This window comes from Protomyctophum bolini (assembly GCF_963924005.1).
Source record: "Protomyctophum bolini genome assembly, chromosome: 18".
Taxonomy (NCBI): domain Eukaryota; kingdom Metazoa; phylum Chordata; class Actinopteri; order Myctophiformes; family Myctophidae; genus Protomyctophum; species Protomyctophum bolini.
Window position 1 is genome coordinate 36,201,510 of NC_137879.1, and position 23,164 is coordinate 36,224,673.

The following is a 23,164-nucleotide window of genomic DNA, read 5'->3' on the forward strand; positions in this document are numbered from 1 at the left end:
TTTTCTTCTTTTAAGCAGCAGGCCAGTTAAGACAGTATAGGCTAAGCCCCCAATGCTTAAAGTCTAAGGAACTTTGTTCCATTTGTACACTATATTAACTAAAAAATAAAAATAACCAACGACCTCCCGTGCGCTTTGAAATACCCCGAAAAAACCTACAACCTTCATCAATCAATATAATGTTCAAACATCAAAGACTAGTATTACACCATCATGCATTAATTAATCCGATTGATGATTAATATAGCAAAGGATTCATGAATACAACCATCAATTCAAATAACATATCTAGACTAAAGCTGTATGTCGTTAAACAAATGATAAACTGACACTGCATCATGTTCTAAACAAGAAACTTTTTCTCATGATAACTTATGCATTATAGGCCTACAGCAGGCCATTTAAAAACAATAGGACTAATGCTTAAAGTCTATAGCCTACGGAACCTCAAGATTACATTTCCTACACTCTCAAAAATAACCAATAAACAATAAACTGGCTACTGTTTAGAGAATGATCATCAGAGACACTGGGCTCACTGCTAAAATCTAAAATATCTAAAACCACATATTACACACATAAAAGACCCCCAGGTCATTAAGATATATTTTTTTGCAAAAAGGGTGAATTTAATGTTTGTTTTGTCACCGTTTGTTTTACACAACATTACATCACCTAATCAACATGAGTTAGACTTTAATATAGTAGTGCCCCACAAATTTTAGTTATTGTTTTTCTGGTTTTGAGTGTTCATGCTATATCCTGTTGAGATACATCATGCAGGTGAAGGGATCAGGGGTCTTCAAGGTAGGGTGACCAGATCCAAACTGTTCATTTGAGAGACAGAAGTATCGCTTGTGTGGGACAAGTGGGGCCGGCCCCCCATCCCACTTGTCCGGGTTAGCAACTTACTGCCACATTGCCTTATATTTTGTATATTCTTTATTACATTATGTACACTATATTTGGTACGATTTCACTATATGCATAAATCAATGTATAAAATAAATGTAGTAAATTAAGCATCCACTGGATAACATTTATGACATTACAGTATGTTGACGGAAAACTCAACTTCAAGTAACCTATAGTGTAATACATGGCGTTCCAATAGATGACAGCAGGTAGCGTGGTAACATCATCTTAGCATTGAATTCCTCATACATTTATTATTTTACTTCATAACCGTCTCTGCATAGACAGACAGACAGACAAGATACACAATATGATTTAATTTAAGAAGGTATAACTATAATGCAACAGTATAGGCTACCTAATTGAACAGGACCATAGCCCAGTGATACTCAACCTCAGGCCCGCGGGCCACATCAGGCCCGCGGGACCATTATGACTGGCCCACCAATGAAAATCTAAAAAAAAGAAGAAAAAAAAATCTGGAAAATGAAATAAAAATAAATAAATCTGAATGAAGTTATCTTTAATTACATTATTATAAGTAATACTATTAGAGTTGTACTATTACTCGAACGAAAATAAAAGCTTGGGGGGGGGGGGGGGGGGAGATGCAATGCAAATGAAAGACATATACTGTGTATCCCTATTCCCTGACATAATTTTATAGCTAAACGGACAGAATTCTATTTTATTTGAATGATGAAACCCAGCTGCCATTAATAGTTGGAAATGGAAATGGAAATTGCGGAAATGGAAATTGCGGAAATTGCAATTGCGGAAATTGCAATTGCGGAAATTGCGGAAATGGAAATTGAGAAAATTGCGGAAATGGAAATTGCGGAAATTGCGGAAATGGTAATTGCGGAAATTGCTCTTCACTTATAGCTATCTATTTTCAGGTAGATTGTTTTATTTTACTCAGTCAGCCATATCACTACTCATTTTTTTTTCATGAAAAAGGTCATAGCTGGGTAATCTATTTTCAGGCAAATTGTGTTTATTTTATTTTACTCAGCCATAACAATTTATTTTCTGTTAACCAACTTGCTGGCTGGCAGGCAGGCAGACAGCTACTCATAGACAGGCAGACAGACAGACAGACAGCTACTCATGGAGAATTGGACAGGCAGGCAGTCAGACAGCTACTCATAGACAGGCAGACAGACAGCTACTCATGGAGAATTGGACAGGCAGGCAGACAGCTACTCATGGACAATTGGACAGGCAGGAAGGCAGACAGCTACTCATAGACAGACAGACAGCTACTCATGGACAATTGGACAGGCAGGAAGGCAGACAGCTACTCATAGACAGGCAGACAGACAGCTACTCATGGACAATTAGGCAGGCAGGCAGACAGACAGCTACTCATAGACAGGCAGACAGACAGCTACTCATGGACAATTAGGCAGGCAGGCAGACAGCTACTCAGACAGGCAGACAGACAGCTACTCATGGACAATTGGACAGGCAGGCAGGCAGACAGACAGCTACTCATAGACAGGCAGGCAGACAGCTACTCATAGACAGGCAGACAGTAAGACAGCTACTCATTGACAGACAGACAAATAACTACTCTTGGACAGACAGACAGACAGGCAGGCAGGCAGGCAAAGAGCTACTCATGTTATTATGTTATTATAACAGCTACTCATGTTATGTGCAATAATTTGTGCAGTTATGGAAACAGCTCTTTGTGTTTATGCAAGAAAATGTAACACATTTATTTATTTACATATTGTGTGCATGCACATTGTACTTTGATACATTTTGCGAAAATAAAGCAATTGAAAGAGAGAAGTTATCAAGTATCATTAATGTCGTAATTTTATCTACTGGCCCCTGGCCCCTTGCCATTTTTGTAATGTGGCCCACAGGTAAATCTATTTGAGTATCCCTGCCATAGCCTATTCCCCTCACTGTATGTTTTTCCCACTTTTTAAGGGACCAAGAAGTCACGAAGTGACTTTGGTCACTTATTAAGGGACCGAGAAGTCACGAAGTGGCTTTGGTCACCTATTGTTTTTGTGTTTATTTTTCTTCTCCTTCTTCTTCTTCTTCTTCCGCCAAAAATAGCTGTTCTGGCTGAATCGTGCAGTCAGTTTTCGTGAAACGCAGGAATCTGGTAGAGGGCCATGCCAAACGGTGACTATATGCGAAGCCCATGACGATTGGCCAAATGGTGGCGCTATAGCACTCAATTGAAAATGCCAACTTTGAACGTGAATATCTCATGAACCGTTTGACCATTAGCAATGACACTTTGATACACATATTTGTCTCCTCATGCCGAACAACTTTCGTGTTCTGACTTTTGACCTCTGACCTTTAGATCACCCGCCATTTTTAATTATATGAAAAACAGTTAAAATGTATCTCCTTCCAGGATCTTTGATAAAAATGCACAAAAACGTCTACACGTGAACTTTGGAACTATAGCCTACGGACAAATAATCGTAGTACATTTCTTCTAAGTGTTTATAGTTTTTATGAGCCAATGAAAGTTGCCGGTTTGTGAAAATTATTCTTTTGTCCCTAATACATACATACAGCGTCATTATATGCTTTTCATGTCACGAGACATGACCAAGGCATTTCCGGGGGTCCCCAGCCAAAAAGGTTGAGAACCCCTGGTCTACTGTATGTAACCCACTACTGAGAACATATTGGTATTCGTCTTATGTTATGTTATGTTTACTTAAATGCAAATATAATTGTACATAAAAAAAAGACTGGTAGGCCTACTAGTCATTAAGCTACTAATATAGACTAAAGTAATTAAACTTAAAGCGGGTCATGCATTGCATGTTTTGAATTTTAACAGCTGAAATTAGTTGAAATGTGTTGAAATTCCTGTGCCTGGGAAATGTCGAGTCTACCGTATTTCCCGTTCTTTCCAGATGGGAGATACATGGCCATGATGCATGCTAGATGTTACTTGCATGCCTGGAAAATACTTTTTTTTGTCTGACTGTAGCAGCATGTTTTGAGTTGTTATAACCAGCGCTGCTAGTGAATTTCACTGTCAAATATCACTAGAAAACCAGTCCAAAGCACACAAGGTAGTTTAATATTTTATTATTGACATTATTCTTTTAATCATATGAGAAGTCAAGGAGGTCGGGTTGAGGGGTCAAAGACCCCTCTTGACCCTTGGCAGCAGCTTGCTTCTATGCCTCTGGCTTTGGTTGCAAATGCAATTATTTGAGGTGCAGCCCTTCATCTCTTCATTCTCATCTTTAAAATACAAATAATTAAGGGACCGTGGCCAGTTGTTGAAGCAACCTCTGAGTTTTTAATAAACTAACTTCCTGTAGACTACTTTTAGAGCTTTAACTACGGCAATAAAGCCACAAATTGGGCTGTGTTTTAAGATACCTCTGACCGTTTCTTTTCTACTGTTGGGAAATATCCCTGAAGAGTTTCTAATACATGATAAATATTTAATCAAGATCCTCTTAGTAACAAGTAAAAAAGTGATCACACGACGCTGGTGCCAACAGGACCCACCAACGAAAGATCAATGGATGGACATTGAGGAACTGTATGCTATGGAAAAACTAACATTCATACTTGGACTACAAGAGGATAAATTCTATAAAAAGTGGGAAAAGTGGGATCTCTCTCAGCCTATAGCGATATTGCAATAGGATTTCAGTGAATGTATTTTGCAATATGAAAAATGCAGCCTTGTCTTTGCTTCTCTTTTCATATAGTCTCGTTTGTTTTTTCTTGTCTGCATTTTCTTCAATAAAAATTAAGTGGAAAAAAGCCCCTAATTGGGCATGTGTGATTTGATAGTAATTTTACATAGTCTCGTTTCTATTATTACTAGACAGATCATAGTCCGACATGTCTCAATAACTATTCCAGCTAATGGTATTCGAACTGTATAAGTAATCAAAAAACTATTTTCAATGTCTGACCAAACTACTCATTAACTAGACCTCTGTAGTAGCCCTGTGACCTATCGTATTGGTTTTTATGTAGTAATGCATTGGATATTTTACATTTGATAATATAGAGTTAAAGAGGTTAAACAGACTTTTAGACCGCACTTTGAGAAGCACCGATTAGTTTAGATCAACTTGACACTGACTGGGCCGCAAATGTCAAACTGTCTGTCAAAAGCAAACGGATATTTGCTGTGCTTGCTGCATTTTTGTTGTTCCGAATGTTACGTCATCTATGCTGCTGCACTGGCTACGTTTACATGAGCAGTTAAAACATTACATCGGATGCATTTTATTCTGAAGTATTTATTCGGAATGATCACCCTTCATGTAAACGTATCCACTGTCTGAAGGAAGCCAAACTAAATTGAGCCCCAACCACACCAAAGGGTCAAGGCGGTTTTATAGCGTTAACTCCTTGCAACCGTTTGGACCCAAGGAGTTGCATGGTGACCCTTTGGTGTGGTTAGGGCGTTACTCTTATGTACCTGTATACACAAGATGTAACAAGTACAACCTTGATAAGATATTTAAAATGGACAAGAAAAGTACATTAATCGACGTTTTGCCAGCACAAAATGATCGTTTATTCATGCAGTAGTGTAGAATAAAATACATAGGCCAAGTTGGCCAACTGTACATTGTATGTCATAAGAGTAGAATAAAATACATGGGCCTATACTGTACAGAATGTAATCAGAGTTAGAATAAAATACATAGGCCTACTGTACCTTGCATATGCCATAGAGTAGAATAAATACATAGGCTTACTACAGTAGTCATAGAGTAGAATAAATACATGGAACAGTATACGCATGCATTGTATATGCAGTAGCTAATAAAATACATAGGCCCTACTGTACAGCATGTGTGTGTATACCCATGCAACATGCTTGGACAGCATGCACCGATGCCTGAAACACACTCCACGTCAACGGCTCAAGCTACACAAGATCGGTTTCATGCGTTGGGGCGAGTCACATGGAAATCATAATTATGTGACACAAGCATGATGTGCATTGCAGTGAGGGGTTCTATACAGTAACGGGGAATAGAATTCATTCGTCTTATTCGGTTTGTGTTCTCTCCCGCTTTGATAATACAGAACAGTGGCTCTCAAAGTGGCATCCCCCCCCGCCCCCAACCCCCCCAACCCCAGGGCAGGGGTCGACTTGAAAAGGTTTGAGAACCACTGAAACAGCAGACTATTGGTGTCGGCATGTTCACCAGGCCGGCCGCCTGTGCCGGCGTTGTCACTTGCTTTTGCATAATTCCTGTAATTCCCGTGTGGAGTACGTATGTGCCAGGCTTAATATAATGACAATTAAGACACGTCTACACTGCATGAAGCTCTCAAATGTGTTAACAATCTACTAGTGATTATAAACTTCAATATCTCACCCAAAATGTGAACATGAATACACCGCATGGAAGTCTCCAAATAAATTAACCATCTTAAATTATTTGAAAATGAAAGGGTAGGATAAACACATCCTCAATAATTGGGGAAATGAATAGAATTGGGTGCCGTAACACAAAACATAGAAACGTAATAAAACCTATAAAGTATATAACACTCTCGTGCTTCACGAAACAAAAAAAAATTCACCCACTTAGGGCTTCGTTGGGTTCAAAATTGAAATTAAAATATTTTAAATTGTTATATTATATATATATATATTACTATTACTTTACACCCCACATTGAGCCCCTTACCCAGCAAAACATTTCATAGTGCCCAGCCCTACCACAAAGCCCAGTGCCATGGTTCTACAGGTAGAAGAGGTAGTCGTCCAGGTGGTGGCTGGGCTGCCTGTGGATGCTCTGACCCACCAGGAAAGCCAGCTTGTGTGCGTATTGGCAGGGAGCCGGGACTCTGATGATCCCCTGGAAATAAGCACAATGCAGGGAAAGATGTCATGTTCATTCCCCACAGACAACTTGACTATAGGTCATATTTGTCTTTCCCAGATATTATCCAACACGCCATGTATACACCCCGGTAAGTACAGTAGTAGTTGTATGCGTAAACATTGGGAAATGTCACAATTATATAAAGGTACAAGCTTTAGGCCTGGCGCAGACCATTTCAAGTAACTGTGAAAAAGAAATACTATCATGGGGGGCTGCTGAAATGAGGCAGCCGGCCCATTAAGCAAAAAGCTGCCGCAGCACCCCACGGTTTGACAGAATTCTGACCTGGGGAGGCATCGGACCCGTTCTTTGTCCCGGCCACCACAAAGAGTTAAAGTTACAATGACCATTAATGGTTGCAAAAGGTGAATACAGCTCTGGTTATAAAATTGTTTTACTCAAGTCATTTCTAGAAGATTAGGTGAGAGAAAGGACCGGCTTATAGGTGAGACAGAGCATCTTACCTGCCAGTTGTAGTACATGTGGGTGAGACAGACAGAGCATCTTACCTGCCAGTTGTAGTACATGTGGCAGAGTTTGTAGGTGAGTCGCTGCACGTGGTCGGGCTTCAATCCGCTGGTGTCGTACACCACGTTGTAGTGAGTAGGGGAGACGCTGCCCAGGCGAACAGACTGGCTCACAATGTAGTAGTCGTACCTGGAGTCAAACATATTGCAACAAGTGGTGTTTAATTCAACAAGTTCTACTGCATGACCCACTTTCCACGCCATTTAATCCACGTTTCTGGGCCTGCGTAATATGCTAAACCCGCCATTTGTTTTATGCGTTTAATTCACCGTTTTTTTCATTAAAAAGAAATAGCGGATTTGTCGCAGACCTGGTGACGAGGCCGTCGCGTTATGACGAAATCGGCCCGTGCTCTGGGCTGAACGGTAGTTTCAACTGAACTACAGCAGCTCTCACCGCCCTGTTGTTCCGGATCGCAACGGTGGCATATTTTTCGGTCCGACAACAAGCCATGGAACTATTTTCAGGGGGATTTTCATGGATCAAAAGGCGCAAATACTTTCGCGTATGCGTCAAAAGGTAATGAAACAGTCCCGGCAGCCTCTGTCATCTAGGGATTCAGATGTGTGGGCATGTTCGTCGACTATCTTTTTTCACTGACGAAAACTAAATGGAAACTAAATTAAAACCAAGCTATGACGACTAAAAGACAATGTATTGACAATTTTGTCAACGACAAAAATGTTGAAGATGGCAGATCTACAAGCTCACAATGAGTCTCAGTGTGACGCGTTGAGCTTGTAGATCTGCTATTTGTGCAAGTGTAAAATCAGTCATTACGACGGCATCAAGGCCAGCCAAAATACAATTCAGTCGACTAAATCACCTGCTGATTTAGTCGACTAAAATCTTATGATATGTAGTCGACTAAAATGTGACTACTAACTAAGTGGAATTTTACTCATAGGACTGACTAAATCAACATACTGTGTAGCGATACTGCCGTCAGAACTTACCACTCGGGCCTGGTCACCTCGGTGTCAACAACGGTTCCAGGGGGAGGGTTGGCCAACTTGCCATTCATGTAGGTAAAGAACCTCGAGCAGATGCGCTTCTTTACCACGATCACGGTAAACTTGGGCCTGGAACAGAATTTCGTATGAGCTTTGTAGTTTTGCAGTACATTGGACGCCCACTACTTGGGATAATTACGTGATGATGATGTGTGAACAGCACACGCACACACATTCTGGGTCCTTATCCATCATCCCTAAACATGGCTATTTTTTACCATTTTGAAAAACATTTAAAAATGGTTCAAATGGCCGATCTACATGGACACGTTGTGAACTTGTAGATTGGCCATTTGAACCATTTTAAATGTCTTTTAAAAAAAGTAAAAAAAAAAAAAAAAAGCGAATACGTTTAGGGATAAGGGGTAGCGCAAGATAGCCCATAGTATACACATATACACACGGGTGCATGTAAATAGTCTTCGTTATGGATATCCATAATCTATTCGTTGTGGATAATATTTGGCTTTATTCATATTACTGCGACACAATTGTTGGAAATCTAGATTTATCAGTGTTAACCATTACCATCACTATAAATATTGCATTACTACAATAATTAGACATTTCTATATTAGTTATTGCCAATATACTGTAGATGTACTGCTGCTTTAATGATTTTTTAGGAAGGCCACTCCACAAGCCCTTCTGTGTTTCTTTTTGCATTTCCGGCTTTGATTGGTTCTTTTCCATATAAAAGTATTGTTGTTAACTAAATGTGCAACTAAACTAAACTAGAAGCAAAGCCAGGGATACTCTAGCCTCGGAAACCCAGACGTTTTTATTTCCAGAGAGGAAAAAAAAGTCTGGGTCTGAGTCCACTTCAATTCGGCATAGAGTAGCCCACTCTCTGCTGATTTCTGATTGTCTGCACCTTTGTAAAATTGACATACACAATTCTCTGTCGCTCCAAGTAATTAGTCTCATGTCGCGCAGCTGCGCATATATTCTCCCGGCGGATACTGCCGGGAGCTGCCTATGCCATAAAAAGCATAGGTGAGTTCCAGGCTAGGGATACTCAAACCACTGGAAAATGTATAACTTTGGAGACGTTTGGGTCTTACATGTAGTCGGTCCCCATGGATTTGATCGATTCAATCATCTGGGGAACCTCAAAGTCCACCACACTGGCCAGCATGCCGTCTCCCACTCCGTCTCTGTACACTACGATGCGGGCAGGCAGCTGCTGATTGAACTTGTAGTATTCTTTTAGTGCACCTGGAAAAACACTCAATTCAGGAAATTGCTATAGGCCAAATCGAACGGCAGTGGTGGAAAATAACGAAGTACAATTACTTCGTTACTGTACTTAAGTACAAGTTTGGAGAATTTGTACTTTTATTGACTACTTTTCTTTTGCTGTATTTTTACTTTTACTTCGTTACATTTACAAGGGAAAAATCGTACTTTTAATGCGCTATATTTAAAATCGGACACCTCGTTACTCGCTACAAATTAAATAATAAAATCTTATATTTGTCTTACTGGAGGAATGCGCAGTTGAGAATTGAACAGGGCTGCTCCACTCTCAGATAATAGGGGGGCGGAGTTGTGTTCTGCTGCCTGGCCTGCTTTGAAGACGGCAAGACGCACACACTGTGTTTTTTGTCACACGCATTCAACATGGATATTCACCGAGACACAGTCTTAGCAGAAGGATTTTTTATTTTTGTCCTTGCCTTATGCCTTACGCCCATGCCTTAATATTTAGCGGAAAACCAACCAATAAGTCCTTATCCGACACAAATTAACTAATCTTTCTCAGCCGTCACTGGAGCGCGCATCTAGCTACTGCATGATCATGCACGCTGACAGACAGCAGACACTGTCCCAACTCCTAACACAAACACTGAGGGAACTTGTTGTTGTACACACATAATGTGCCACGAAAAATAGCTTCCAATAGCTTAGTTGGTTATTATCGCTTCGAGGAGGTACGTGTCCATAATATCGCCACGAACGGCCAACAAAAGACATCTCTCTTCCACAGTAGTGGAGTTTTAGTAAAATAGCTGATATACAAGCTCACAACTCGTCGCGTCCGGACACGTTGTGAGCTTGTAGATCAGCCAACCCCAGCATGCGGAGATGCAGGCTCTGAGAACGTTCAGAAACTTTTGCCTTCACAATAAAAGCATGCAAAAGCCCATATAGAGAAGGAAAAATAATTCGGTGGCATTTCACATTGCAAAAGAGCAATTTTTGTAAAATGTAAAAAATATATAAAAATTAAAGCAAAAAAAGAACGAAAAAGAACTATAATAGTTTTTTTCAAACGATGAACTTTAGTTCAAAATTTGGAATGATGAACTATGAACGGAACTAGTTCATTTTAAAAATCAACAACTGTGAACTGAACTATAGTTCCTAAAAAAAAAAGAACTTTCCCAACACGATGTATGCTGTTGGGGGTTCTGTATTTTCAGTATTTGTATGCTATTTAATTTTTTGGAATAAAGCCACTTTTGACAGGATGACAATTTTGGAAATTAATTTCTTTGTATTCATTTTGAAAATAATTTTGTATTTTGTACTTTGTACTTGTACTTTGTAATTTTTACTTTTATACTTAAGTACATTTTACGCCGGGTAAATTTTTGTACTTAAGTACATTTTATTTGAGGTACTTTTATACTTTTACTTAAGTAACTTTCTTAATGGGCACTTTGTACTTTTACTTAAGTAATTTTCAAGTAGAGAATCAGTACTTCTACTTAAGTAAAATATTTTTGTACTTTTTCCACCACTGTCGAACGGAGGCATGGGAGTCGGACTGCTATAGGCTGAATCGAACAAGCACAGTCAGACTTCAACGTGAACGCAGAACATTTCAATGAACCTGAGCATACCAACAAAGGCCATTTTCAATCCATCCATGAGTTCCTGGCCTCGGTCCTGCAGAACACACTTGGAATACCACCTATTAAGCACAGACACTTGGACATTTTAGGACAAGAACATCATCAAGCAGTTGTTTAGTTAGGGCCGATTCATGCTCCTATTTTAGAGCCGAATAAAAGTCGGTTCGGCGCTGTAGAGCCTACAATTTGACGTCATTTGAGGTTCGGGGGGGGGGGGGGGCGGGTACCGTCCTAAAGTCGCCTCTTCGGTGCTACTGAAAATTTCTGACGAGCCAAAATCATTTCGGCACTACAGCGCCGAAACAGCGGTAAAATAGGAGTATGAATCGGCCCTTAGTCAACATGAATACATAGGACTAGCCAACACAAATTTGCAGTTCCCATCCGGCCGCTCTACCGGCCACATACTTTGACAGCAGAAATTAGTAAAATAGCCGTTAATAAACGTAACGAGGTGAACTAGTAAAATGGCAATTAATAAACGCAACTACCGGTAGATGCAAAATGAATATCAATATTGAACTGCACGGCCCTAAATGGATATCAGAAACATCTTGCACATGAATGAAAAGTATATTGCTTCCAGAGAAGGTGCCATTGCTCTTCAGCACTCTACTTTGTCCAAACTACAGTAGCAACACCTGCAACTTCAAGCTAGCTTTGGTGACCGCAACTTGTCAACATACTGACAGTCACTCTTACCCTGCGCTCACAGAGGCAGTGACAGAGGGGCCAACATCAACCACCAGTTGCAGCCAGAGGTGTTCTTCAGACTACACATGCATACTATGATTACTAACCTGGTCATGCCCTGGTTCAGGCTAGCCACCAGAGCACCAATGGACCTCTTTCCAGCAATGGTGTCATGGTAACAGTCAATTCCCACAACCATCAGCTGTTTGAGCTGCAAAAAAACAAAAAAACAGTGATTAAGTTTAAAACGTTGAAGCTGCATTTGTGTTTACTGCTTGATACTTCCTTTTACCCTTGCCTTCATCAGCCTTCTGATTGGTCCCTTGCTGACTAACCAGCAGGCTCTTTCCACCTTGTTTAAATTGAATTTGCTAAAACATCTCTTTTGGAGAAAAAACTAAAAAACAAACATGATATGCCCAGTCACCATGCTGCACCTGTGATGTTCCTTTTTACTGACACCAAGTTTAAAATAAGTATTGAGAAAATTGATTGATTTCAATGGTAGTGTAGGGAGAGAGGATTTTTGTCCAACCGCGAAACAGCAACCAATGGGTGCGAAGAGGGGCACAACCACAGGGGGGGGGGGGGCAAAGGGGTAAAGGAGGGTGTGCGGATCAAATAGGAGCTGGCAAGTACAAAGGACGCCAATGGAAACAAGGCATACAATAGAGCGGCGCAGTCCCTCCCCCTTTCAGAACAACGAACGGCCCAGGAAATGAAAACGCAATGCATTTCCCCATAGGCAGTTTTTATTTAATTTATTTAAAGACCTTTTAAGCGTCGTACGAAGCCAACTCTTGTCGTGACAAATCATGACAACACACACAATATTTCGGGCCAAACAAAGAATTAGAAAATGGAACAAAACTGCAGGTTACAACACTTTTTTTGTAGTTTTTCTTCTTTGTAATTATTTGTTTGGTCCAAAATATTGTGTGTGTCGTCATGATTTGTCACGACAAGAGTTGGCTTCGTACGACGCTTAAAAGGTCTTTAAATAAATTAAATAAAAACTGCCTATGGGGAAATGCATTGCGTTTTCATTTCCGGGGCAGTTCGTTGTTCTGAAAGGGGGAGGGACTGCGCCGCTCTATATAGTTCCCCAATTCGACTCCCATTGTATCAGCATTTGGATTGTGCGACGGGGGACTAACCGGGATGTCGACCGTCCACAGCTCCCCTCCCATCTTGCAGACCATCTGCAACGCAATCTTGGTGGCTATGGTCACAAGGGCTTGCTGCCGACCGAGGGTGCGGGACAACACACACTGACTGGGCGTCGGGAAGTCCACACAGAGGTACTTCTTTACGCTGTCGTATTTGTCCTTCTTAACACTGGGGAGGACCACCACCACCTATGAGAATGGACCAAAAAAAACAGTTCCATGGTAATATTACAGGTACACACAGCAGGTCACCAAGCAGTGTCAGCCGGGAACAGCTTATAATTTCAATAATTATTCATTGCGGCAGAGATTTTGATCAGTAATAATAATCTGCCATCGTTTAGTGGAATGCAAAACGTTCTCACCTCGAGCCCCGGTGTCCTCTGGTAAAGTGGTAATATTCGTGGTCGGGCAAAATAATTCCAGTCCATTTTATTACTTACCATCTGGGTGTCCTGCACAACATTTTGCTGCAGGGCTCTGAGGAGACACTCCTGCCGGTCCTCATAAGCCACCCTTTATAAAAAAAAAAAGTTATAAAAAAGTAAAAAACTTTCAGCTTTTAACAAAGCCGAGTACATGGTAATGGTGCATTTATATAGTGCTTTTATCCAAAGCGCTTTACATTCACACACTGACGGCAGAGGAAACCATGCGAGGCACCAACCTGCATATCGGGAGCAATTAGGGGTTCAGAGTCTTGCGCAAGGACACATCGGACACCAACTATGGGGGAGCCCGCGAGCGAACTGGAAACATCAGTTCCAGCCACTCTTGACATCTACGTTTGAGTCAAAGCTCTGAGCTCAGCATTTGTTTCACCCCATTTGAGACACTTTTCCCCTCATGGCTAGAAATCTTATGACGTCTTCACACCACAAGGTGTCATAGTGTGATACATTTATGCTTTTGTGTGGCATGAAAATGCTGTCCCAGTGAGGGCTTGTTGCGTCGGTCGGCTGTCAGTAACTCACAAGGTAGGTCTGTCAATCCGGATGCCCAGAGGGCCAGAGACCATGCCGATGGTCTCCACAAGGGACTGGGCTTCCTTGGAGGTGCGGCTGGTGTAGAACACGATCCACTTCTGCAGTGGGGGGGCTTTGATGAGGGGCATGCCCTTCATCTCCCGGGACCAGTCGGCTGTAGTCGGGTTGTAGTCATACTGCCCGTAAAGTAAAAGTATCAATACAAGCAATGTAGAAACACTGTTACAAGTAAAAGTCCGTTAAGGTTATACAAATTCCTTGAGTATTGGCATCAACATATACTTTAGGTACCACATGTAAAAGTAGTCATTATGCAGAATGTCCCCTTTCACACAAGTTAGCATTAGGTATAAAAAAATATTTTGAAAATAGCAGCTCTACAAGCTCACAACACATGGGAGATTGGCCATTTTCAAATAGACAAGTGTGTGCACACACACACACACACACACACACACATTAGTGATTATGTGACATTGCTGCACAGGCGAATCGCAATGCATTGCTGAATCGATTATTTTTGACACCACATCCATTTAATATTATATTTTATATATGTAGGGCTGAAGTGGTTTACTTATGTTTTGTAATAATCCAAATCTACAAAGTAACTACAGCTTTCAAATAATGGACTAAAAGTACAAGTACACTATTTGTATCCGAGATGTAGTGGAGTATAAGCAAAAGTATTGAATACACCAGTAAAGTGAAACTACCTCAAGTACTTATACTGTACTTGTATGTAGTTACTTTGCACCACTGTCTGCGTCAACAATCGCACCATTCCGAGTTCTATTTTGCTCAACACTCAAGATTACAGAGCATAGTAAATACAATTTCAAAATGGGTGAACTAGTGCATGAAGTTGAATAACGGTACAAAGACAGGATGTTTTCCTTTCTCACCGAACGGGAACCCTGGAAAAGCCTCTCGGCTTGAAGAACTCTGCCCTTCATGGTCAGCAGCTCCTTATCGAAGCTGAGTCCCCAGGTGTTCAGCTCTGTCTGGACCTCAGGGTTCCTGAAAAAAGAAAAGCAGGTTTTGTATGAAAGATCAAAACTCAGCCAAGCAAGATGAGGTCAGAGTTCTGTCAAATCTTTGGTTCTAGAATCTAGATGAACTAAACATTATTTATATAGCACCTTTCAAAAGCAAGTTTACAAAGTGCTTCACAACACAAATTACAACAAAAAAAACACATGTTATAAAAAGAAACCCAGACCAAATAGAACAATTTCAATTTAAAACAAAAGCAATCAAATGAGCACAAGCATTAGCCAAAGGCTCTAACAAAAAGCCATCCTATAAAAATGAGTCTTTAGTGAGATAGCCTGTCTAACTTCCAATAGAAGTTGATTCCACAGGTGAGGGGCCCTTATAACAAAGCGCTAAGGACAGAATTGTTGATTAGGAATATACTTAATTTCCTATTCCTATCCTAATATAATATAATGGCACAGTCTTCCTTTGGGCTGCATGCACTCTTGATTGCACACCAACAAGTCTGCCTACTTCTGCCATACATCTTAAAAGTGACGTACTCGTTAATTTGGTTGACAAATTGGTTGAGGCGACACTCTCTCTGCTCAGGACTCAGTCTGGTCTTACTGGACAAGTCTTTCATGATACTGAAGTCAGCACGCATCTTGTCCGTCAGACCTGTGGGTAATAGCATACAAAAGGAAAAGTAAATATATATATATTTATAACTCTACTGGATACTCTACGAAAACTCAAGACAATACAAATAAACGTGCTTTCAAAACCGATTTCCTAACGTGCTATGGTCTGTCTTACAACAAAATATATTTATATTAAAAAAAAGGTACAGTGGTTCTCGAAGTGGGATTCCTGAGGGTGTTCCCTTCCTGGCAAAATTGGTCTGGGCTTAATATAGCATGAAAATCAGTTTACAACCGACATTTTCAAAATATCGTGTCAAAATGGAGAGAAAATAATGAACAATTTGGAATATTCTTGAAACAAGACAAAGTCTCGTCTTGTCTGGCATTAATTCATTTTTGGGGGGCGATCCGCAAGCCAAATTAATTAGTGGGTCCTTCTTGACATGCAAAGTTTTAACCCATTTTAGGCAGGAACCCCTTTTGGTGTTAGGATTACGTTATCGGCTAAAAATAGCAGATCTACAAGCTCATAGCACGCCACTCGGTGGCGCGCTACGAGCTTGTAGGTCTGCTATTTTTGAAAAATCGAAGAGCGACTGACGTAGAAGACATTTTTAGAATCTGATCTCAGGTCAGAATGGAAAACTGTCAGGATGTAGAAGACATTTTTAGAATCTACACTGTTTAACCCATTCTGACCTGAGATCAAAGGAGAGTGTACATGGGCTGGTACCTGTAAGGTAGCAGAGTTCTGGGATGAGCATGGCTGGCCCAGGGGGAGGTGCCCCTGCAGGACCCCTCTTCTTCACATTACTGACCAGCAGCGCCTGGTCAACACAGAGGATCTCCAGGCCATATTGCTTTACGGAAGATATAATGATTAGGAAAGTGCAAAGTGAGACCTGTAATCACTTTTTGTTTTGGGCATGTCATTATAGGTGAACCGTTTTCTTTCAAAAAGATTGGCGAAAGAAAATGCATCATCATTCCCGATTTAAGGTAGTGCAAGTGGTTCTCTTTGAATAAGTGTTAAAAACCTCTATATCGCGATAGTACTCATTGCTATAGAGCGTTTGTTCAGTAACGGTCTTACCTGAAAATGTATATTCTGTTCATAAAGAGCTGGAGAGACCCCCGTTACTGAACAAACTCTATAGCAATGACTATCGACTAATATCAGAATATGATAGTGATGTAACCTTTTAACGATCCGATCGAAGACGTTGACACACAACAAAACAGTAGAGCTTATTTCACCAACATACAGACAGTTTCTCTCTCCCCCCTTCACTCTGTGAACAGCTTTCTGTAGCATCTGTCAATTTATTTGTATTAATAAAGTATTGCCACTCCCCCTATACAGCAATACATTGTGTACACAATCCCTACAGCATTACAGTAATGTGTCCACATTCCCTAGAGACCAGTGGTTCCCAAAGTGGGGTCTGGGGATAAATTATAGTTTGGAACCAAATGGACCCTTATGGGTCTGTAACTCAGTTAAATTAACATTGAATTTACAATATAAATTGGGGGGTCCCAGAGATAGAAATGCCATTAAATGGGGGTCCGTAGATTAATGAAACATTCAAACGGGTTGAGAATCACTGCTAGAGCCGTAAAAATCTTCTCTTATGGGGCGGTCCCTGGCATATCTCTTCAAATGGGGGTCCACAGGCTAATGAGTTTGAGGGTCCTTGACATGAAGTTTGGAAACCACTGCCCTTTACAACTACAGCAATACACGTCGTTCCCAGAAGGAAAACCTACAGTCTTGTAGTAGTCCTTGAAGGAGACCTCCGTATCTGCCCTGGTGAAGGTGTTGGTTGGACAATGATCCCAGGCAATATCGTCAATCTTATACGTTTTGTTGTTATATCTGAGGAAGGCAAAAAAAATAAAAAATACACACCTTATTTATACTGTGCATTATTAATTAGAGGCGCTCGATCCGACCGATCGGCCACCACTCTGTGATCGGTCGATTGTTACTCCAAATGACTCGATTGGTGATCGACAATTTATCTGGAGAAACTGATTTTATACCATTTTAGTTTGCATCTTTGTGGCCTAAACATTCTTCCACAAACTGAAGTATGCTCAGAGAAGGCCGATCCAGTCAGATGACAAAGCAGCAGTTCTAACACGCTACTACTGTAGGGCTGGGCAATTAACCCGAAAATTATACATCTTTTGAATGGAATAATATTAATCGGAATCGAGGCAAGTTTGAAATAATATAAAATAAAAAGTCATTTGGATACGAATGTCCCCACATTATCGGGGAATGCCTGGTCTATTCATTTACTTTCCCCCCCGACCGGTGCTGGTGCATTGGCTGCATACGTGCAGTAACTGTAGTTACTCTTTAGTCTCGACAGCTTGTAGATCTGCTATTTTTTGCAAATCTTTGACTATTATATTCTTTCAGACCGAACATTTTTAACTCATATCTTTGCTTCTGGAGGGTCCCCGGAACAACATATTTTCAGATGGGGGGGTCCGCAGCCAATTACATATAATTCTGGGGGTCCTTGACATGAAATAGTTTGAGAACCACTGCACATAGAAACAAACTTTTAGGATTTAGAAGACTTTTTAAGAATCGGCCTTGCCGTTCTAAATGGGTTAAAGTCATATTGCCCAGCCCTACTCCCAATGGAACGTCAAATCTTTCTGCACCTCATAGTCATAGCACTCTTGTCTGTCTGCCAAGTAGCGCAGAACAGATGTCGAGCTACTTAACTACAGTATTACTTGGTTAGGACGATGAGGCCGAGCAACTCCTTGGTGCAGGCTTCTCTGAAGTACTGCACTGGACACTTCTGCCTCATGTTGGTCATCATGTCGAGCACCGTCTCACTCCTCAGCACCTTGTGGCTCACGTCGGCACACATCATGATGCCCGCCTCGTACTGCAGGATTGTGGACTGGTAGCCCGGCCAGATCGTCAGTCTTTGGACAAGAAAGAAAGGTCCATCAACTAGGGCTGGGAACAGCCTTGTACCGCAATGCAGGTCGATTTTGAATAATGACTTATGAATGGTAAATGGGGCATTTATATACAGTAGCGCTTTTATCCAAAGCATTTCATTACATTCACCCAGTCACACACACCGTTGGCGGAGGAAACCATGCAAGGCACCAACCATATGTCCTGTCCTACTTACTACCAGAGCTCTTCCTTATTATTCTGTATAAACGCAAAGCCATTAAGCCTTAATTAAAACACTTTCAGAGTCCATAAAGATTAAAGTAAAAAATACAAATAAATCAGACCTGTCTGAAGTGAGTGGTGCTGCACTTCACTAGCCCTCCTCCCTGGCCTGTCTGTGTCAGTGTATTAGGCTGTGCATCAGTGACAGAAGACGTTTACGCCGCGGACAAAGCCAACTCTTGTCGTGACAAATCATGACAATAAACACAATGTTTTGGGCCAAACAAAGAATTAGAAAATGGAGAAAAAAAACGGCAGGTTACAACACGTGTTGTTTTTCTTCTTTGTAATCATTTGTTTGGTCCAAAATATGGTGTTTGTTGTCATGATTTGTCACGACTCGATTTGGCTTCGTACGACGCTTAATTTTTTTAATCTTAAATAAATACTTTTTGAAATGTCTATGGGGAAAATGCATTGGGATTCATTTCCTGGGTCTGTCGTCGTCATGAAAGGGGGCGGGACTGCGACGCTCTATAGGAGTGGTTGCACCACTCAAAAATATATATATTAATCCCAGGGGGTTCTTATTATAGAGCGGGATTACTTGTAAAAACCATGTCCGGTGAGCGAGATGCATGCCGTACCGTACCTGTGCTGTGGGATGTCGAGTGGATCGTTGGGGTTGTAATAGTGCCGTCCAATCTGCTGCATGTTAAGCATTCTCAGGATCCTAAACAAATTGAAGAATTGGAAATTAAAATAGTTGCGTCAACATTGGGTTCACGGACATCGTGGGAAATCATCATAATAATAGCCTTTGTGAACTTTTTGAAGTGTAGGACAGACCTTTTAAAGATGATGTTGTAAAACTGCAGGCATGCCGGCGAGGTGGGGGGCAGCTCATTGGTCAGAGTAACCGTTATTTGGACCTTCTCTCCTTGCCGCGTTTCACTGTACAGCACCGTCTCCTAAACACCAGTGAAGACATCACAGGGATATGGATCTATGCGCAGTGGTTCTCAACCAGTGGTCCTTGAGGGGGTTCCAGGTGGTCCCCAGCAGGCTATGATGTTAATAACCAAATGGACCCTTATAGATCTTTAACACTTGGACTGGACAAAATCTTAGACAACTAATTATTCTAAGTTTTGGGTCCGAGAGGCAAAGATCTCATCAAATGGTGGTCTGTGGCTCAAATGCCAAAAAAAAGGGCCTTGGTATGAAAAGGGTTGAAAACCAAGATGGGGTTCCATAATAACAAAACTACAAGTTGTTGGTTTCCTTTAATAAAAGTACCTTGTTGTGAAGTCTACGGGGCAGGAAGAGGAGGGCCCCGTCGAAGGAGCGCGCCTTGCCCAGCACCTCGCCGTGTTGAAAGAGAAGAGCACTGCGCAGGCGCCTCGCCTCCATCTGCGGCCTGTAGTCCACGTGGTACTGATAGAGCGCCCACTGGGGACGGGACAGGAGCCGCAAGTAGTTGGCTTTCAGCGTAATGTTGGGGCCAGTGGAACCTGGGAAAGCAAGTGGTGAATAACAAAATGTATGGAAGCACTTTTTTGTCTTGTGTACTCCGTTGGTGTGGACTGGATTGACCATTATGCAGACCGCAGCCATCTTGCCATAAAGTTAATGGAAGGGTGGCAACTATAAGTGAAATATACCTGCCTACCACCCGTTTTGAATTTGCACATACAGTAATGCAGGACGGATGGAGCAGGATGCTGCTTTTCTGAAAACGAGCACTTTCAAACTCCAATGGCAAGATGGCCACGGTTTGCAAATGGTCAATTGTGAGTTTGACTAGACTTGACTAGTGCAGTGAAGCTTTCAAGGCCCAACGAACAAGGAAAAGTCTTGTCTGAGATTTTCAAATGTCCTCAAAATGGAATATAAAACAGTCAAGTCACCCTTTAACCACATAAGCCACCAGCTTGTTCATTAGAATATAAAAACGCGTTATTGTAAACATTATGCAATGTCATAATATTACAGACCAGACTTTGAATCTCTGACATGCAACATCGCCTGTCTGGTGTTTATTCCCATGTCGTAATAATCACGCCGGCGTCCTCTTTCTCCAATCTTCATGCTCTGGAAGCCGCCCGAGATCTGCAGTACTGTCTCGACAGGGACAAAAAGAAACAACATAATTTTTTTTTATTTTAAAGTTCCAAACGACATGCATGTAGATTTGACCTAGGACACGATATCATCATAATCTAAGATATGGGGGTCAGTAAAGCTGACAGAAGAACAATTCTGTTACGGTCCGGTAAGTGACATTTTGTTGGTTAAAATAAGTGTTAAATAAATGGCTATATATATATTCTGATAGCAATCATTGCCATAGAGTGTTTCTTCTTCAGTAACAGGAGTCTCCATTTCTCTCCAACTCATTATTAATGACAAAGAAATAGAACACCATCAAATTGAAGCCAGTAAACAATGGCAACACTACTGAAAATTTATTTTCTCTTCATTGAAGAGCTGAGAGACATGCTAGAGAGAAAAAATAAAACTTTTTAACCAAAGAAATCACAACCCTACCTTTAAAAGTATATTGTAAACTGTAGGATCCCGTGTCTCCACTCTCCAACATGTTGAGATTAAACTAACCAAGCATTGCTATTATGCAATTATGAATTGCTACTACAACTCAACTTGTCCATGCAAATTTGCCTGAATTTAAGAATCACAAAACCTGACTAGCAGCGGAAACACCACATGCAATATATTGCAACGCATGCATAGAGTAGGATATCATTGCACCTTGTATCTCGAATAAATTAAACCCCTACTTCAACAGTGTCACAAAAGTTTAAAAAAAAAAGACAAACAATAGCATTAACAAGCTAAAAACATGTTGCATTGCAACCATTTTGAGCTTGTAGATCTGCCATTTTTTTTAAATTTGAATCCTAAAAGTAACAGTTTTGCACCTTCTGCGGATACAGCTCCCGGGGGAGATATTGGCCTTTCTCTGCCAACCAGCTCAGCCCCAGCAGGTGGAAGATTAGCTGCTGCCGTTCCATTTAGTTGAGCCAGGGACTTAAAAATAAATAAAAACATTAGCAGTTCCTCAAGTTAGGTGCTTCATAACTTCATAAGTGTCAAGTAGTGGAAGGAAGTTCAAATCTACTAAACATCCTTAAAAAAAGGACCACTTCACCACTTTTCAACCTACGTTCATATCATTGATTCTCACCAATGTTCATGATAAAATTCCACATGTTTTTTTTCCTACTCCGTAGGCTGTCTGTGGGTAGTTCAGAAACCCGTGCACCAGTGAAATAATGGATGGGGAATCCAAGCCAATAGAAACTGAAGGCCTTCTATTCCTGAAAAGTTGCAATGTGATAATAGAAGCAAGCATTCTCAACTTCTCATGATAATTAAAATGTTTAAAAAAAGAATCTGCGATTTGATGATGTCACTGGTGGACGGGTTTCTGTACTGCCCACAGCCCTCCTATGAGACACAGACTGAGTAGGGGAAAAACAAATGTGGTATTTTTATTTTATCATGATAAGTTGAAAAGTGATAATTTAACCTGGAACCCAATTTGAGAACAAATGCCATAGTAGAGTCCTTTTAAGTGCCCCCCCCCAAAAAAATAAATAAAATAGTGAACACTGACAAATATCTTGTGACATCTCTGGTTGTAAAGTAGGCCTACATTGCTTCTACTACAAGTAATTTACTTTTAAACCAAGTTATAATATCTGAAATAACATTACCATTCCAGGTCCAGGAGACGCTGGCTCTGCCGCCCGTAGTGAGCGTCCCCTTGCCAACGATCTTGCACGTCCAACCATTTTTCACAATAGTTTTGTTTTTATTCTGCATTTGAAAAGGTGTGTGTGTGTGTGTGTGTGTGTGTGTGTGTGTGTGTGTGTGGTGGGGGGTTGTGGTGGGAGAAGACATGCGCACACAAAAATAATCATACATTTTGGATTGAAATTAATAACCAAACATCAATTATAATATACTGCCGAGCTAGCGTCCCTTACAATGTATCTAGGTCTGCAGTTTGCACCCATGGCTACACCCGAATTAAAAGATACAAGGAAATCATAAGATGCAAGCTATCAATATTACAGTTGGCTCAATGGTGTCACTAAATACAATCTGTTTCAAGTTGGCTTCTTAATGTTCTACATATGACACAAGTTCTCCATTATAGTTAAGAGGCATTTCACTTTAACACACATGTAGGGTCATGTTAATGTCAACTCAGGCTTTTGCGTGCACCACCCCGACTAGCCGCAATTTGCAACTCTAGATATTTTTACAATGGGCTGAATCCAGAGTTGCAATACCCTCCATCAACTTCCTATGCATGTTTTT

At 40.9% G+C, this 23,164-nt stretch overlaps 1 protein-coding gene across 1 annotated transcript; it reads right to left on the reverse strand.

Moving 5' to 3' along the window:
- Positions 1–6,638: 6,638 nt before the first annotated feature.
- Positions 6,639–21,849, reverse strand: LOC308333671 (piwi-like protein 1; the record flags this gene model as incomplete). The annotated part of the gene is made up of 19 exons (XM_080790126.1): positions 6,639–6,755; positions 7,292–7,439; positions 8,267–8,392; positions 9,388–9,541; positions 11,173–11,243; positions 11,985–12,088; positions 13,035–13,235; positions 13,490–13,562; positions 14,021–14,208; positions 14,938–15,052; positions 15,574–15,691; positions 16,391–16,517; positions 17,428–17,536; positions 18,415–18,612; positions 19,467–19,547; positions 19,664–19,785; positions 20,114–20,328; positions 20,812–20,938; positions 21,757–21,849. 19 exons carry the CDS (start codon positions 21,847–21,849, stop codon positions 6,639–6,641), a joined length of 2,487 nt encoding a protein of 828 aa, XP_080646252.1.
- Positions 21,850–23,164: the final 1,315 nt, after the last annotated feature.